General features: G+C 36.9%; 1 protein-coding gene across 1 annotated transcript in view; it reads left to right on the forward strand.

The window, feature by feature from the left end:
- The window catches only part of ACSS3 (acyl-CoA synthetase short chain family member 3), a 163,452-nt gene that overhangs the window by 22,948 nt on the left and 123,704 nt on the right, over positions 1-16,800 (forward strand). The window contains exon 2 of the mRNA XM_017543504.2: positions 5,792-5,936. Coding sequence (XP_017398993.1) covers positions 5,792-5,936 — 145 coding nt within the window. The remainder of the gene's footprint in view (positions 1-5,791; positions 5,937-16,800) is intronic.

The following is a 16,800-nucleotide window of genomic DNA, read 5'->3' on the forward strand; positions in this document are numbered from 1 at the left end:
GCATTCCTTTTAATGATGCAAAATATGTATTTAAACTCTTGATACTGATTATGAACCCTCCTAAATTGCTGAACAAATTTATTTGCTCACCAACTTTATACAAGAATGCTGTTTTCTCTTCACTCTCACTGTAACTATGTATGATTTTTTTATATCAATTCAGAGGGGCAAGTGATATCTTTTAATGTTCATTTTCTTGACTAGTAGGTTGAACATCTTTTTCTATTTTTACTTGTCATTTTTATTTTGTTTTCATCAGTGGATATCATGTTGAAATTGTTTGCCAATTGGATTTTTTAGTTTTTCCTTATTAACTAAGAGAAACTCTTTAAATATTGCAAATATGTCTTTTCCTCATTAAATATGTAGAAAATATGCTCTCCCGGTACCCTGGCTTTATGTTCTCTTCTATTTTATGCACGCACACACAAACACACACACACATTTGCATATATATACGCACACTTACAGGCACTCATCTGAGTGTCAAAATACAGGTAGTTGAGTGAAGTACATTTCAGAATCTGAATAAAGATCCTTTTTCACTTCTCAGTTAACGGAAGTTTTGATTACTAAAATCCTCTTTCTATGATTGTTTGAAGAAGAAGAGGGGATGAGAGTAGGATTTCTAGACTTCCCAGAAGCCATAGATTCTTGTTCCACAAGTGTTAAATCTTCTAAAAGATCCTTTATGGAGAAACACCTCCTAGCTCAAAAAGTTACACTCTAGGCCCAGAAAAGTTTATGCGATATGTGTGCATGTGCCTAGGTGTGGGTGAGGGTGTGGGGAGGTTAAGTAGGGGAGGGTATGTGTGGCTTAATACTAGTAACCAAAGAAACCAAAATTAAAACTATGTTTCACTTTTCAAATTGAAGAACATTGGCCAGGCATGGTGGCTCACATCTGTAATCCCAGCATTTGGGGAAGCCAAGGCGGGCAGATCACAAGCTCAAAAAATCGAGACCATCCTGGCCAACATGGTGAAACCCCATCTCTAAAAAAAAAAAAAAAAATTGCTGGGCGTGGTGGCCACGTGCCTGTAGTTCCACCTACTTAGGAGGCAGAGGCAGGAGAATCACTTGAACCCAGGAGGTAGAGGTTGCAGTGAGCCACAATTGCATGCCTGCACTCTAGCCTGGGTAACAGAACAACACTCCATCTAAAAAACAAAACAAAAAACAAAAAACTGGAGAAGATTGAGAGTAATTTGTGTTGAGAGGAGTTAGATGTTAGATTTAGGGAGTGCTGATGATAATATAGATTAATTCAGTATTTCCAGAAAGCAATTTGATTATTCAATTTTAATGTGCACGCATGTGTTTGTGGGAACCTAGCCTGCAAATGTAATTAGAAAACAGTGTGGCCAATATTTGTCTGCAAAAGACATCATCCTAGGATCGTTTAAAATAATGACAATGTTGTAAAAGGCAATTAGTAACAACACAGGATTAATTTTATTATTGAACAGCCATTGAATGGAATATTATGCCATCATTACCATAATTTTTGAGAATTCCTCAGGCCCTTGGAAGAAACACATAATGCAATCCTCAACACAGAGGCAAACTATTAAACTACATAATGTTTGTATATAGAAAGAAGAAAGCTCCAAAGTATATTTTTTAGTACTTTTACAGTGAGCATTAGTTACTTTTATAATCTGGGGAGACAAACCACTTAAAACCTGCCCATGAATTTAGGGGAAGGGTGGAGAGACTGCACATAGAAGGCATTCAATTGACCTTTACTGAAATGATTTGATTTAAAATGAAATAAGAAACTTGTCATAGTAGAATATCAAATCTTTGAGCTGGGAGGCTTCCTGCAGGTCACTTGGTCTAGTCAGCCACAGTAAGCAATCTCTAACTTAGCCAATTGATATTGGTAGATTCATTACCTGTAACTGCCTCTTGACTGTGCCGATTTGCTATTTCCTGCATCAGTTCTGTTTCTGTGTAACATTGCCTGCAGATTCTTCCCCTATTTGGATCATCATATTGCTTCCTCCATAAGTACTCTTATTTTTTTAAAAAAAACTGTCTAAAGGTACTCTTAAAAAAATCTAGGGTGTTAATACTTTCAATATTAAACTACTCAAATTGCAAACAATTGAAAAAGCATCTAAGTTTGAGTATTGCTTATAGAAGTAGTGTTGTTTGTTTAAGGGCTTGGTTCTGTAATCAGACTGCCATGAGCCAGTTGCTGTTATGAGTTTCCTTGTATGTAAAATGGGGTTAATAATATCTACTTCATAGGGAAAGGTTTTTAAAAATTAAATTTGTTAACAAACATGATATGAAGTCTTGGACTAAAGTAAAAGTTTGATAAATGTTATTTAGAGACATCTGGTTTCAAGACAAGACAGAGAAAATATACTTCCTACTCATCCTGATAAATACAGTAAAAAACCTAGGACATTGTATATCTTTAGGTCTTGAGTCTTAAAGACTACAAGAAGAATATGACATTCTCTCCGCATTCCAGTAGATTACAGTGTAATGAAGCAAACATCAAAGTGGAGCAATATTGTAAGTTAAGCAATGTGAAAACTATTATGGTGGAGATACCTACACTGGGCTTTCGAACTGCTTGGGGAGGGTGGTGGTCAAGTGAAGGACAGCCACAGAACTAGAAGCTGACTGAATTCAAGGAACTGCAAACTTTGTAATTCAGTACACCTGGAGTTGTGAAGTTGGATGACTGGAAATGAAACAAAGTAGATCAATGGGTTTCGAATGTTGTCTAGAGCAGGGGTCAGCAACCCTAGGGTCATGGACTGGTATCAGTCCATTGCTGGTTAGGAACTGGGCCACACAGCAGGAGCTGAGCGGCAGGAGAGTGGGCAAAGCTTCATCTGTATTTATAGCTGCTCCCCATTGCTCAGATTACTGCCTGAGCTCCAACTCCTGTCAGATCAGGGGTGGCGTTAAATTCTCATAGGAGTGCAAGCTCTATTGTGAACTGCACATGTGAGGGATTTAGGTTGCATGCTCCTTATGAGTAGCTAATGCCTGATGATGTGTCACTGTTTTCCATCAACCCAAGATGGAACTGTCTAGTTACAGGAAAACAAGCTCAGGGCTCCCATTGATTCTATATAATAGTGAGCTGTGTAATTATTTCATTATATGTTACAATGTAGTAATAATAGAAATAAAGTGCACAATAGATTTGATGCACTTGAATCATCCTGAAACCATCCCCTTTTCCCACCCCGGTCCATGGAAAAATTGTCCTTCATAAAACCAATCCCTGATGCCAAAAAGGTTGGGGACCACTAATCCAGAAATATATAGTTTCTATATTGAACTTTATAGAAACATATTAAATGATTTTGAGCACCGTTTGAAATACTTTCATGGACATATTAATATTGACATTGAGCAAAGCCATTATAGCAGCATAGGGAAATGGCTTGAGTGAATGGGGTCAAGTCTAAAACAGGGAGATTAATTAGGATGTAGTCATTGTAATCAATGAGAGAACCAAACCATTATAGAGACAATAAAGGCAGATGTGACATTACATATAAATGAATATGGAGAGTGATAGTACAAATCTGACTTTGGAGTTTCTAATTCAGGCCGCTGGATGCAACATATTTCCTTGAAATATAGAAAACAGGAGGAGGAGCAGGTTTGTAGTTGGGATGGGGCTTTGGAGGTGGAAGTGGGGTGAAATGAGTATAGTATTAGGCATGTTACTCTTTTTAAGTAAAGATGTCCGTCAGACTCTCAGCTATAAGGTATGGAGCTCAGAAAAGAAGGTTAGGGTTGGAGATAAAGGTGGAAGTTGAAACCAGAAGAGTATAGACTTCACCCATGGAGAAACTGTTGTGTGAGCAAAGGGATGCATATGGAACGTGAGATATCACAGCCAATAAAAGATGAAGAAAACAAGATTCCACAAACATACTGAAAAAGAACCAGCAAAGAAGTAGAAGAATAATGCAAATAAATGACAAAGTGAATTCTGTAGAATTGAGGGAAGCCCCTTTTTTGGGTAAAATATCATGAACATAATTGAATATTGATCACAAAGAATAGTAGAAGTCATAAAGGAAAAGAGAATGATGTTATCAAGAAGTATTCTAGCAAGTAAATAGTTCCCCTGTCAGAAATGTTTTTTTTTTTTTTTTTTTTCAGGAAGAAAGACACAGATTTCGTGGGAAATTCTATAAAACATCTTTCCTTATTTCTACCACAGAATGACAACTTTACCTTTTAGTGTGTTAGATACTGATGGCTACAATTATACTGTATAACCAGGAACCAGAAAAATCTCTGTAGCACAAACTATTTGGAGTTTATTTCCATGTATCTGCTGGTTGTCAAGGCATCAGCTGATCTAAGTTGGGGGTGTTTGGGAGCATTGCTTGAATACATGAATCTAGCTGAGGTGGGCTCCCTGCTGCTTTTGGCCTCTGTTTCCACCTGCAGATGTTCATTCTTGGTGCCATGTTGAGGAGGGAGGAGTTATACCCTGGGAGGCTGTTCCTGGAGAAGGTAGTGGTGCAGAAGAGCTAGCCTCTGCTTACATCATGTCTGCTGACTTTGCATGAGCCAAAGCAAGTACATGAATGAGCCCCAAATCAAGAGACATAGTTTCCACTCACGGAGGAAGGGTCAAGGGGAAGAGACAAAATACTTTTACTAAAAGTAGGGCATTGGGAAGAGGTACTGTTTTTGAACAAACATGAGATCAATCACATAGGAAATCAGAATCATGATATTAATTACTTCTGTGCTAGCTGTAGGTAGTCAAATTCGCTATTATTGAAATACATAGGACCATTTGACCCTGATTAAATTATTCTTCCTCCTGCTGCTTTCTGTGGCTATTATTTTTTAGTGCTGCCACTATCTCTATAGCTACCTTTAATCCACTGCTTCATTTCACACAGGGCTCTTTAAGTAAATACCTGAAAGTGATACTCAGCTATTTAAAAAGATCTTTTCTTCTTGCTTCAATATACTATACTGTTATTTTGCATTGTTACAGTATTTGGTAGTCTGACTTTGGAAGAAATGGACCATTACTATACTTGCATATTTTATTCTAATCCCCATTTTACTAAAAACGTGGTGTATGTAAAGCTTTTTCTTTTGGAAAAGTGAGTTATATTTCCTTAAACAGTTATTCCATGTATCTACATGATGTCTGTGTTTTCAAAGGAAAACACTGATCAATTAAGAGATGAAGAGCACCGAATTGCAAAGGTTTATAAAAATATTTTATATGAATGTCCCTTCTTTGTTCAAATTATGAAGCATTTCAAATGTGCAGAAAGATTATCTATTCTTTGTGAAATTGAAGGCATCACATTTAACTGAAATAAAAAATACATATAGCTCTTTCAGAGAAGAAAAGAATTTTTCAGTAAGTTGTTCTATTTGCAGCAGGCACCAAAACTTCAGACATCTGCCATTTGCCCTTTCACAATCCCCAGTGCCTCTCACTACACTTACATACAATTTATTTCATCTGGGTAAAAAGGGCGACTTTTGTGATGTCTACTCTAGTTTTATTCTAAGCAATAAAATCCACAAAGTCATCAGCTGGAAGTGTGAGATGTATATATATGAGACATCAAAATACATATTTATTAAAATAAAAAAGTACACTGTGTGCCATCTTAAATATCTAGCTTACAGATGTCATTACCTGACATAGAATGCACCAGGAAACATTGTTTTAAGGCCAGCTCTACCAAACAAGAAATATAACTTAGTTAAGTGACAATATATTTTCAAAGCAATCATTCATTTTTACTTTTCAATTATTTTTCAGGTTTGTGGAAGGAATGCTTAACATTTGTTACAATGCCATTGATCGTCACATTGAAAATGGTAAAGGGGATAAGATTGCCATCATCTATGACAGTCCTGTTACAAACACTAAAGCGGCGTTTACCTATAAAGAAGTTCTGGAGCAGGTAATATCATAAACTTTTATATATATTGGAAGTCATATAGAAATCAAATAGCATACATTCTCATTGTAGAGCCTTGAATTTTCTTAATGCATTGAAATATGTTGCCATGTTTCTCTTTTGATATGCACTGGAAATGAATACAGGGGTGTTAACTCATGTAGACAGTTTTTATAGCCTTCAGTTTATGTTTTACAGTGCTAAATGATGCTGATTTTATAGGGAGAGAATGGAAAATTCTGAGAATGTGTCAATCTTCCCCTGATCTTGGCTCTTCATTCACATTACCATCACCTTTAGCTCCTCTCCAGATCTTGTATTTTTGAAAGAGTCCCCTGTCTTCCCTGTCACCAGACTCTGCTCATGTTAGATGACCACCAGAGTGTTCTTCCTAAGAAACAACATGTTTCTCTCTATGACACTTAAAAATGTATTTCTTAAAAAATGCTGTTATCCAGAGAGTAAAATCCAGATTGCTGTGGTGTCTAAGATGCTTTGGAATCTGGTCATAGCATTCCTTCCAAGCTTCATTTTCCAAAATTCTTGGCCATGGACACAACCCTTTTTTTCACCCTGGATGTTCTCCTTTAGACACTCCCAGGCCTTTGTATATGTTCTTTGAATATATTTCATTCCTTTGGCTTATTTGCTCTTTTGAATTCTTTCCCATTTGTGTAGTTCTTAGGTGGACCGTGACATTAAGACATGAGTTATTTTTCTCTTTTATTAACATTAGGGTAGAAATAAGGTTTCAGAAGTAATTATAAAAAGTATTTGGGAATTGTGAACTGTGGGAAAGTTATTCAAACTGTGGAACTTTACTTATATATGATTTAAAGAGAGGTAATGGTGTAAGGCAGGGTTTCTCAACTTTGGCACTATCGATATTTTGGATCAGAAAATATTTTGTCATGGGTGTTGCCATGTACATGGCACGATATTTAGTAGTATCTCTGCCTCCTTGATGCTGATAACACACCCCCACCTCCCTGAGTTGCAGTGTCTGCACTCACTGCTAATGTCTGCTGAGTGGCAAGTTTGCCACTGGTTGAGAAGCAGAAGTTGAGCAGAGTCTGTCATGCTAGGGTTTGGAAGCATTTGCTTTGAAATGAAGGCTTTTAAAATTGCATTCTCTCCTTTTGCTTTTTGAACCCATTTAAGGGTTCCATTCCATTTTTAGAAAGTTTCATCAACTCTCCCTGACTCTTTGAAATTATATTCATTTGCATCAATAAGTTGTTATTTTGACTTGCAAGAAATTTCAAGAAAGGCACTCAGACAAAACCATTACCTTTCCAGTCCTGAGTTCCTGCAAATAAGAGAGAAAAGCTTACACCAGCTTGCTTAGTGGTTATCAGCCTGGTTGTAGCAACAAATTCCAACGTCAGCTGATTTAAACATAAAAAACGAACTTACAAAAAAGGAATACTGAAGAGCAAGGCTTAGAAAAATGGTACACCCTAAGGGAGAAAGAGCAGTGATGAGGAGTTAAGAAGAACCCACAAATTGTCCAGTAACTTGACTCACTGCCTTGAGTCAATCTTCTAGGTTGAAAGACAGAGTAGGAAAATCCATTGTGCTGACCTCCTATGGACTCCAGTGGGGTTGGCACCAGGTTCAAGAGGTCAAAGAAGAGACCCAGAGCCAGCATACAAGACATGGAGTTTTACTCGGGCCTTACATACAGGGGAAAGTCCACTGGTGGCAGGCTGGGCAGAAGAACAGCACAACTTGCCAAAAGCATGCAGTTTCTTTCTTTCTTTTCTTTTTTTTTTTTTTTTTTTTTAAGATGGGGTTTCACCATGATGGCCAGGCTGGTCTTGAACTCCTGACCTCCGGTGATCCACCCACCTTGGCCTCCCAAAGTGCTAGGATTACAAACGTGAGCCACCATGCCCGGCCAAGCATGCAGTTCCTATAGCATCTTCACTTAGCATGATTGCTGTGACAGTCTCCACCTGGCAACTTTCACGGAACCTAAAACAAAGGGCCTTGATCCTGGACTGGATAGAGCTGAGATATTCCTCAAAAATAAGGAATGGATTTGTGGATTGGCCACTTCTGGATTTGTATTCTTTAGCTCAGAACTCTGAGCACGTTCAGGTGTGACTGCCATACAGGGTCTTTCTCAGGGTATGGTCAAGTCAAGTCATCACTGTCAGGGCATCTACCATATAGCACCTAGTTGGCCAAACTTAGGTGAGTTGCCTAAACAACTAGTCAAGCCAGAGCATTCAGGCAAGAAAAAGAAATAAAGGGTATTCAAATAGGGAAGGATGAAGTCAAATTGTCTCTATTTGCAGACGACATGATTGTATATCTAGAAGACTCCATCGTCTCAGCCCAAAATCTTCTGTAACTGGTAAGCAACCTCAGCAAAGTCTCAGGATACAAAATCAATGTGCAGATATCACAAGCATTCCTATACACCAATAACAGTCTTAAAGAGGGCCAAATCAAGAACGAACTGCCATTCACAATTGCTACAAAGAATAAAATACCTAGGAATACAACTAACAAGGAACATAAAGGACTTCTTCAAGGAGAACTACAAACCACTGCTCAACAAAATAAGAGAGGACACAAACAGATGGAGAAACATGCCATGTTCTTGGTTAGGAAGAATCAATATCGTGAAAATGGCCATACTGCCCAAAGTAATTTACAGATTCAATGCTATCCCCATCAAGCTACCAATGACCTTCTTCACAGAACTGGAAAAAAACCACCTTAAACTTCATATGGAACCAAAAGAGAGCCCACATAGCCAAGTAAATTCTAAGCACAAAGAACAAAGCAGGAGGCATCACATTACCGGACTTCAAACTATACTACAAGGCTACAGTAATCAAAACAGCATGGTAGTGGTACCAAAACAGAGATATAGACCAATGGAACAGAACAGAGGCCTCAGAAACAGCGCAACATATCTACGACCACCTGATCTTTGACAAACCTGACAAAAACAAGCAATGGGGAAAGGATTCCCTGTTCAATAAATGGTGTTGGAAAAACTGGCTAGCCATGTGCAGAAAGCAGAAACTGGACCCCTTCCTGACACCTTACACTAAAATTAACTCCAGATGGATTAAAGACTTAAACATAAGACCTAACACCATAAAAACCCTAAAAGAAAATCTAGGCAAAACAATTCAGGACATAGGCATAGGCAAGGACTTCATGACCAAAACACCAAAAGCATTGGCAACAAAAGCCAAAATAGACAAATGGGATCTAATCAAACTCCACAGCTTCTGCACAGCAAAAGAAACAGTCATTAGAGTGAATCGGCAACCAACAGAATGGGAAAAAGTTTTTGCAGTTTATCCCTCTGACAAAGGGCTGATATCCAGAATTTACAAAGAGCTAAAACAGATCTACTAGAAAAAAGCAAACAAGCCCATTCAAAAGTGGGTGAAGGATATGAACAGACACTTTACAAAAGAAGACATACATGAGACCAACAAACATATGAAAAAATGCTCATCATCACCGGTCATTAGAGAAATGCAAATCAAAACTACATTGAGATACCATCTCACACCAGTTAGAATGGCGATCATTAAAAAATCTGGAGACAACAGATGCTGGAGAGGATGTGGAGAAATAGGAACACTTTTACACTGTTGGTGGGAGTGTAAATTAGTTCAACCATTGTGGAACAGTGTGGTGATTCCTTAAGGACCTAGAAATAGAAATTCCATTTGACCCAGTAATCCCATTACTGGGTATATATCCAAAGGATGATAAATCATTCTACTATAAGGACACATGCACACGAGTTTTCATTGCAGCACTGTTTACAATAGCAAAGACCTGGAACCAACCCAAATGCCTATTGATGATAGACTGGACAGGGAAGATGTGGCACATATACACCATGGAATATTATGCAGCCAAAAACGATGAGTTCGTGTCCTTTGTAGGGACATGGATGAATCTGGAAACCATCATTCTCAGCAAACTGACACAAGAACAGAAAATCAAACACCGCATGTTCTCACTCATAGGCGGGTGTTGAACAATGACAACGCATGGACACAGGGAGGGGAGCATCACACACTGGGTTCTGTTGGGGGGAAATAGGGGAGGGACAGTGGGGGGTGGAGAGTTGGGGAGAGATAGCACGGGGAGAAATGCCAGATATAGGTGAAGGGGGTAAGGCAGCAAATCACACTGCCAGGTGTGTACCTATGCAACAATCTTGCATGTTCTTCACATGTACCCCAAAACTGGGGCCCTGTCTCCCTCTAGGATGCAAACAAGGGGAATTTCGGTCTAGTAAGAATGGAGTTCAACTGCTGGGCAGTGCAAGACAAAAAATAATAATGCTGCAAATATGTTGTTTGGTATTTTTTTTCAGTCTGTAACTGAAAACTATTTTTGTGTAAGTATTCAGAGACAGATCTCACATTGGGAGTAAGAAAGGCCCTCTGTTACCAAATGAGCTTGTTATTCTTACGAGGCTATGTTCTATTATAAGAGATAATGTTGATTTCCTGAAAACCTATTAAAATCTATGTTTTGTTTTAGGATTGCATTTTCAGCTTTTAGAAGAGGTTTAATCTATGATTAAAAATTGTGTCTGTGATTTTGGCATATTGCTGCATTCTCGTGACTATACTGGCAAATTTTTATTAGTATACAAACATGTAAGTTTATTTACATATTGTAAAAATAGTACCTATATTCACATATTGAAGTTAATACATAAACATCTGAGTCAAGGAGAAAGCTTTAGGGAAACATAAGACAAGTTGTTGCCATTCTCATTTTCTGTTGGTTTTCAATTAATTACATAAGTGTATATGACAATTATACATTTATGTTTTGCTTAGAAGCTTTTCTGCTAAGTCATCTTGATTTTCTAATATTGAGTGTGGACTTTCAAATCCTTTCAGTGTTTGTGCTGGTTCCCTGGTTTCAGTTTAGCCTGACATCAAAATACATAAAAGGATTGTTTTTCTCACCTGCTGACAGCCTCTAATTCCCCAGGCTTTTCTTCTCTAAGGTACTAAAGGAAGAACTGTTAGGAAAGAGAGAGAAGCATTGTGTGCTGCTTTGATTACCTGCTTCTGATTCCCTGTGGCCTTTATTTTACTAGGTAGAGAAGACAGAGAAAGAAAGCTTTAATGGGTTAATGCATTGAGAACAAACATAGAGAAGTGCCTTTGTACGTTACTTGTTTTACTCTCCCATGTTTCATTTCTACCGCAAGTTTCTGACTAGATAATACTTGATTAAGTTAGTTTGTGTTTCTTATTAGTGAGCCAACACATTTTAGGCTACCTTGTCTTAGTAACATGGAAGATTTGAAAATTTTAAAGAATTATTTAGAAGCAGAGGTTTTCTACAACTATCATCTTTTCTATAGATCTGAGACTATTTTAAATATCCCTTTATTAAGGATTTTGTACAGAGATTTGGACATAGTTCAAGATCCATCATTCATTCAATAAATATTTGTTTTGTATGCCAAATCCTGATAGAAATAAGATATACAAAATAAATGAACCCGTTTCTTATTGTCAAGGAGATAAAAAAAAAAAAACATGCAAACAGGCAATCTCAATATAACCGAATAAGGGTCATGATAGGGCTTAATATTATATTCTGTAGGAACACATGTCAAGGCAGCCAAGTTAACCACAGGTAAATAGAATCTAGGGAGATTTCTGGAAGAATCAATGCCTAAAATTATCCTGATTGTCTACCCTCTGCTTGAAATATTTTTTCCTCCAGATATCTTATGGTCTATGTTACCTGAATGTTCTGTTCTCAGTGAGATATTTTCTGGCCATATTAAATATAAATGTTCCTTTCCACACCACTTCATAAATTTATTTTTTCACTTTCTTTTTAAATTTAACATTGATTACTCAGTATCATTCTTTATATTTTATTTATCTGCCTTCTTTAGTGTCATTTTCTCTTCTAGAATGTAAGTTCCATAAGGGCAGTGACTTTTTATTTGCAGAACAGTCCCTTACATGTAGTGAATAGTTGTTGAATAAAGAATGATCCAATGAAAGAATGAATAAATGAAATACTTTTTGAAATTTCTAAGTGAATCTACCTTCGTTTATTGCAGACACGTCTTAGATTTAAATTATATTAGTAATGGAATTGGCTACTTTCCAAGTAAATTCCAATTCTATCTGTGAAGGATTTTAACTTATTTACATTCAGCTTGCTAGTTCAAGATGAATGCATCCTGCTTGGATTTCCCACACTTATAACTCAGAAGATCTGCATTCTGGAAGACATGTATGTTTTCATTGTATCCTTGCTCTTGTTAGCTCTTTTCAAGTTAGTTGTTGCCATGTTAAGCCTCAGTGAAATAAGTTATGTGTGAGAGTCTATTTATATGTGTATGTATATCATATATATATGTATATGATATATATATATGATATATATCATATATATATATATATATATATATATATGGAGAGAGAGAAAGAGAGCACAAGTCATTTTAAAGTATCACCATATTTATTTTGAACACTAATTTTGTTTTGAATTTACTTCTGTGTGTGGTAAGTGTGCTCTATTTTTTATTTCAACAATTAAGAATTTTTATGTATTCACTAAATAAGAACGTGACCCCTGAAGGGCACTTGAGCAATTTTCATGAATACATGTATACTGGGAAAATTGACAAAACCAATTGTGTACTAAATTTTCCTGATTTAATTCAAACTGTAAGTGCCTATTATCTTAACTAAAGGTAACTTTTTGAAATATAATTATGGCAGTAGTTGTAATTATAAAGGTCAAATAATTTAAGGAGAAAATTAGTCTGAAATCAAGGGCCATGTCCCATGATAATTCATTCTCCCAACCCCTGTCCTCTGGGATATTTTCTTCAAAGTCTGTATTCCATCTACTCAGACATATGTCAGAGTAAGATAATCTGACATTTCTTCATCTGTCATATCAGTATTGCCTTAAGAAAACACTTACGACACAAAAACCAGGACATGCAGAAATTCAGCCCTGTCGATGGTTGTTTTGTTCAGGGGAAAGGATGCAGCAGCTTGCATTCTTTGTTTTCGTGCCTTAAATTTCCTAAATAAACAATAAAAACTTCATTTATAGTATAGCCAGTGCCACTAAAAAGTGTATCTCTGTAAGATAAATTACCTTTCCATGCTTGGTAAATAGGAGAATGATGCTAGTATGAGATAGAAGTTGTAGTCGTTCATGCATTTTTTTCCTAGGATGAAATTTTTTGAACTTTTACTAATATATACGTTCATATAGGAGAACAGATCACAAAAATAAATTTTGTTAGATTTTCACAAACAGAATAAATCCATATAAGCAGATAAGCAGAGTATTTCCAGGCCCCTAGAAGCCCTTGTTATGTCGCTGTTTAGTCATTTCTTAGCCCCCACATGATTGCTATTCAGACATTTGAAGGTTTACCTGCTTTTGAGCTTTATACAAATTGAATAATACAGTGTACTCTTTTGTGTCTGGATTTTTTCACTCAACTTTCTGTTGAGTTTCACTCATTTCATTGCAAGAGGTTGTAGTTTGGTTATTTGGGTAATGTCTGGTTTGGGGCTATTATAAATAATGTTGCTATGAATATGTTTGTAGGCAAATTTCATTGCCGATATTTATGCATTTGTGTTGGTCATGTGCTTAGGAGTAAGATGAATTGTTCATAGGCTATGCACACATTGGACATGAGTAGATAGTGCCAAACAGTTTTCCAGAGTTGTTGCACTAATTTATATTCCTATCTGCAGTGTATGAGAATGCCAGCTGTCATTGGTGTTGACAGTTACAGACCTTTCCAGTTTTGCCCTTTATGGTGAATGTGTAATGGTATTGCATTGTGATTTAAATTATTTTCCCCTAATGACAAATGAAGTTGAATTTCTTATCCTGTGCTTAATGGTCATTTGTCTTTTATTTTATTTCATTTTATTTTATGTTTGCAGAGATGATATCTCGCTGTATTTCAGGCTGGTCTCAAACTCCTGGGCTCAAGCAAGCCTTCTGCCTCAGCCTCCCAAAGTGTTGGAATTATAGGTGTGAGCCTCCAGAAGTTTGAGAATTACAGGAGACTGATGATGAGAAGAGAATGGTAGAAAGTGAGGTTAGGGTAGTATCCAGGAGTCGGATCACGTAGAACCTTGCAGGGCATGGTCAGACTGTATCTGATTCTAAGGATGATGGGAAGGTCCATATTGTCAAAGAAATCACTTTGGCATCTCTGAAGATGAAGTGACTGTAGTGAGTAAGATTGGAAACAGGGAGATGACAAAAGAATAGGCACCCCATAACTTAAATCCCCTTAGAACAGCAGTATTTATTTGCATGTGGGAAATGAAGGGATGGGATAGATAGTCTGCGCCATGAGATTCTGGAAGCTATTCTGCATATGTGCCTGGTCTTGGATCCCTGGTTACATCCAGTGTGTTTGAAAGACATCTGATTGAGCCTATTTTACAGCCATTACCTGTAAATGCCCTGCTTCCCTTCCATGCTTTCAGGTCTTTTGTGACCATTCTAGGAAATTGTTTCTGTATAATTTTCAACTAGAATTCTAGGAAAAGAAGATTATCTGTTGTTGTACTTTAGTTCTCTTTCTTTTACACACACACATATACTTTAAAGATGATTTTCATCATTAAACATTTACTTAATAATTGATACACTATTCCCCATTCACCTAAATTTTTAAATGTTTGGTCAAAGGCTAAGCTGCTAAAATAAGGATGTACAGTAATATAGTGGCTTAAATTTTTTGAAAAATGTATTTCTCTTACATAATAATCTAAAGATGATGAGGTTTAGTTTAACATGACCCAGGATTATTAAATCTTATTGCACCTTCATCTTCTAGCTCATTGCTTTCATCTGGATCATTGAAGCTGAGTCAAAGACATGTATGACTCAACTCTTGGGAAAGTGGAAGAGGATGTAGAGGAATGGGCATGCTATTTAAATATCCACACAGAGAAATATCATATATGCCTTCCACACACATCCCATTTGCCCATCAGCTGCTAGGAAGGCTGGAAAAAGTAGTGTAGGTGGAGGGATCTTGATGGGGAGCTAGGAGTTCCTGCCACAAATACTCTTTCATTTCACAGGTAAAATAAATATCAGATCTTACATGTAAATAATTGTAACCTGTTCCAGGGAAATAAATAATTGCAGAAAATGAAGTCTCGTAGGTGGCACGCTAGAGATTAAGAACAAAGGCTTCTTCAGTGATGTATTCCTAAGACACATACTAAATGCTTATTATGTATTATTTATTGGATTAGACAGTGGGGTCATAAAGATGAAGTAAAACATGATTCTTGAATTTAAGGAGTTTATAGTTTGCCCAGTGAGAAATACACAAAAGCTATTGAATGTAGTGTGACAATGTAACAACAAAGCTTCCTACATTTTTAGCACGGACCAACCTGGCGACAGTAGTTCAGAGAAGGCTTCACTGTGGAAGTGATGTAGAAGTTGGGTCATGTAATAAAAATAGAAATGTGTGCCCCATACATATGTAACCTTTCCACAGGTGTTCCTTGAAGGTCTGAAGAAGATTTATCCAGGAGGTGGATTTAACATAGCTAAAAATGAAGATGCGCACCCCAAGGACAAAACTGACTGCTTTTGTTGGCTTAAGTTCTAGGCCAACAAGACCAGTTAAGTAGGAAACAATAAAGAAAGATCGTTGGTGAATAAAGGAAGAAGACAGAGGAGAGAGGCAAAGTTTAGGAGGAAGAGAATAGAATAAAAGTGTCCTTACAAGTGAGGTGAGGAGAACTGGTCACAATGAACACTTGTACCTGTTATATAGCAGGGTAAGGACAACTGAATGCATCAACAACTTTCTGTTTCTGACCTTTAAAAATTAACATATGAAACTATAAAATCATGTGACCTAACATAATTTCCATAACAGGTAGAGGATAAAGCTAACTAACTTAAATTGAAGGACACTGAGTGGCTAAAGTGAGGCAAATTAATATTTTAGAACCACATTTTGAGTATATAAGACGAAGTATTTTTCATGTAAGATTTTTTGAAATAGATTAATATGTAGCTGTGAAAAATGACGCCACTAAATTATTTTAATTTATTTGGAAGTTTTATGCTAACATTTGTGCACTGTGTAGCTATATGTAATAGTTAAGTAAAATGAATTTGAATAAATCAATAAATGTTGCATTCAGTAGAATTACTGTCAAGATTAGAGACATTGGAGATATTGATTGTTGATTTTCTCATGCCATACTTGATTTAAAAGCATTTCATTTCCATTACAAAGTTGAATAATATGAGGTTTATCATGTATAGGTTTTATGGGAAATTTGATATATTTAAGAATATTTATCATGAATTCTTCGCACATATGATCTGTGTTTGCTTTGTTTATTAGTTACTAGCGTATGCATTGTATTTGTGAATTTTTCTTTTTTTAATTGCATTTTAGGTTTTGGGGTACATGTGAAGAACATGCAATATTGTTGCATAGGTACACACATGGCAGTGTGATTTGCTGCCTTACCCCCTTCACCTATATCTGGCATTTCTCCCCATGCTATCTCTCCCCGCCTCCCCACACCCCCGTCCCTCCCCCCTTTCCCTCCAACAGACCCCAGTGTGCAGTGCTCCCCTCCCTGTGTCCATGTGTTCTCATTGTTCAACACCTGCCTATGAGTGAGAACATGTGGTGTTTGATTTTCTGCTCTTGTGTCAGTTTGCTGAGAATGATGGTTTCCAGGTTCATCCATGTCCTTACAAAGGACCCAAACTCATCGTTTTTGATGGCTGCATAATATTCCATGGTGTATATGTGCCACATTTTCCCTGTCCAGTCTATCATCGATAGGCATTTGGG

Source organism: Cebus imitator, unplaced genomic scaffold (assembly GCF_001604975.1).
Source record: "Cebus imitator isolate Cc_AM_T3 unplaced genomic scaffold, Cebus_imitator-1.0 Scaffold156, whole genome shotgun sequence".
Lineage (NCBI taxonomy): Eukaryota > Metazoa > Chordata > Mammalia > Primates > Cebidae > Cebus > Cebus imitator.